General features: G+C 33.5%; 1 protein-coding gene across 2 annotated transcripts in view; it reads left to right on the top strand.

The window, feature by feature from the left end:
• Window positions 1-868, top strand: part of LOC113809161 (histone-lysine N-methyltransferase E(z)) — a gene marked incomplete at its 3' end in the record, with an annotated part of 28,592 nt that extends 27,724 nt beyond the window's left edge. For both annotated transcript variants that reach the window (XM_070135151.1, XM_070135150.1), the window contains 1 exon segment: window positions 842-868. In XM_070135151.1, the coding sequence (XP_069991252.1) occupies window positions 842-868 (27 nt within the window).
• Between the last annotated feature and the right edge of the window lie 1,632 nt (window positions 869-2,500).

Below are 2,500 nucleotides of genomic sequence, written 5' to 3'. Positions count from 1 at the left end.
CATTTAAAGTAATTAAAATTCTTCAGATGAAATGTTATTGATAATTCTGAGTTTGAACTGCAATAATATATTGACTTGGTTTTTAATGATGATGACTGGATTAGTTTAAGAATAAGAATTCAGTTTTGATATGTATTCGTTTGCTTGTTTTTTAAATATTTTTTCAAACCAGAATTATCAAATGTTGCGATATGGAAGGACATATGAATAGCGAATGATTGTATATGAAAGTTACTGGATGTGACTTTTACTGTAATGTAATATTTTTTTGTTAATTAATTTTCCAGTTTAAAGCGTGTATATATATAACACAAATAAGCATTTATGACTTATATTCTTGTGTGCAAAGATGCTTAAGTAGGGCTATTACTGGTGATTTTTTTTTTTTTTTTTTTTTTTTTTTTTTTTTTTTTTTGTGAGAAGAGGTTGGAAAGTGCCATGGATGAGTAGTGTATGGGCTTTCCAGGAGTAACTGAATTTCTGTTTCCTATTCATTTTATTTTCCATTTAGTTTTGTAGGACACATTGGAACCTATTTGTACATCATCTCTATTTTTTATTTTGTTTTGTTTGTCCCTTTTTGGTAGATTTAAAAGCTGTAATTAGAACAAAATTATGACCAAGAAAAAAAAGAGAGAGAAAAAAAAGCTGATAAAAACAGTGCAAGAAAATCATTGGGCAAATGGCTATACAGCTGTGGGACTCTTGGACAGCCCAAACAGAAATGGTGGTTGAATGCAAGACTCCTTGAGCAGTTGAGAGCAGCGCGCGTCTGACTTTGTAATCTGCCCTGACATGTGGGTTGAGAAACAGTAGTCTGACAATGTAATCTTCCCTACAGCTACCAAGGGAAGTACAGACGCCCCAGGTAAGGGAAAGCCAGACTTCCCCAAGCGTCTTGCGGCGAACTTGCTAGCTCTTCCGTTTCATGGTTATGGGGCACATTCCCCCCTCTCCTTCCAACCCACCTCGTCCATCTTCTCTTCCTCCACTTCCATCTGTCATTCTCTTCTGTATCCTTCAGCATTACATGAAACTACTGGTCATCATCCTCTTTTTTCCCATACACTTCTGGAATCATTGTGTAACTTGGGGGCCTCAGCTGGGGACAGCTTCTGATGGACTAAGGATGGCTTGGTTAATTATTTATTTATTTTATTATCTTTATTAATACAGTGTCATTATTATTATTATTGCTATGATTATTATTATTTTTATCAATATATATTTACTTTTTATTATTATTGTTATTATCATTATCTTTATTATTGGTATCATCATCACTTACTATTATTTCAGTTACTGTTTTAAGTGTCATCATTATCATTATTATTTTTTCCCATATTTTAAGATTCTCTTTCTATGCTTATCAGTAACTAATGGAAAATTGCTACCTTTTCTGTGCATGTCTGGCTTCTATGTCTGACTCCTGGTAAATCTTGCCTGCCCATTAACTGGTTGGATATTCAATTCATGACACGGGGTTGATGACAAGCACCTTGGGAGTCACTTTGCCAACATGTGATGATGGACTAAAATAATTTGGAATGAGAGAGAGGGTAAGAATGGGAGTTAGAATGAGAGTAAGAGTGAGCATGAGAGTAAGAGTAAGAATGAAAGTGAGATTGAGGGTGATTTGGAGAGTGAGGGTGATGGTGAGAGTGAAAGTCAAAGGAGAGAATAAGTGAGAGTGAGACTTACCTGTATTTTAGCATTTTAAAATCATATATTCAATCCCATGTTGAAAGTGTATGTGAATTGCACACCCATGCACATTCATATGCCCATGCATATACATGTGCACACACAACTCATGAACAAGTACACATATACACACTTGTGCACATGGTGGACACACAATAGATATGCAGATGTATATTTGATTGTTTTACACTTTAGTTATCTTAACTCATATCATGCCCCTCTTCCATAGCTATGAAGTTCCATAGCAAAATTTAAGATGCTATTCATATATCCACACTGTTATTTAATTTACTGTTTCTGCAAATATAAAGAAACAAACAAATAAGACGAAGCACAGACCATAATAGTAAAATACAGTTTGTGGAAGTTTCAGTTTGTCACATATCTTTATGAAACTATTTAAACTATAATTATGATTATGCAAAGGGTAAGTAAAATGGTCATCAGATTAGTCATGCAGATGATAGTCATTTACTAGTGACAGCAGGCTTTTCTCTTGTAACAAAGTAAAGAAATATGAATAGGTTGCATTTTAATGTTTTACATCATCCTAGGCCTTAAACAGAATGCAATGCATTTTATATCATCCTCTGTAAAATTATAATACTTTTAGATGATTTGTAGTTATATGGTCCTAAATTTCACCCTGAGCAATATTCAAGTTTGAGTATAGACAGAAAACATGAACAGAATAAAGGTTTGAGTATAGACTGTGAAGACTTACTGTGCATATAAGAATAACAATACAAACACTTAATACAGTATGATTTTCTGGGTAGATAAAAAATGATGTTGA

Source organism: Penaeus vannamei, chromosome 20, assembly GCF_042767895.1.
Source record: "Penaeus vannamei isolate JL-2024 chromosome 20, ASM4276789v1, whole genome shotgun sequence".
Classification (NCBI taxonomy): Eukaryota; Metazoa; Arthropoda; class Malacostraca; order Decapoda; family Penaeidae; genus Penaeus; species Penaeus vannamei.
This window is presented reverse-complemented; position numbering and strand designations above follow the sequence as displayed.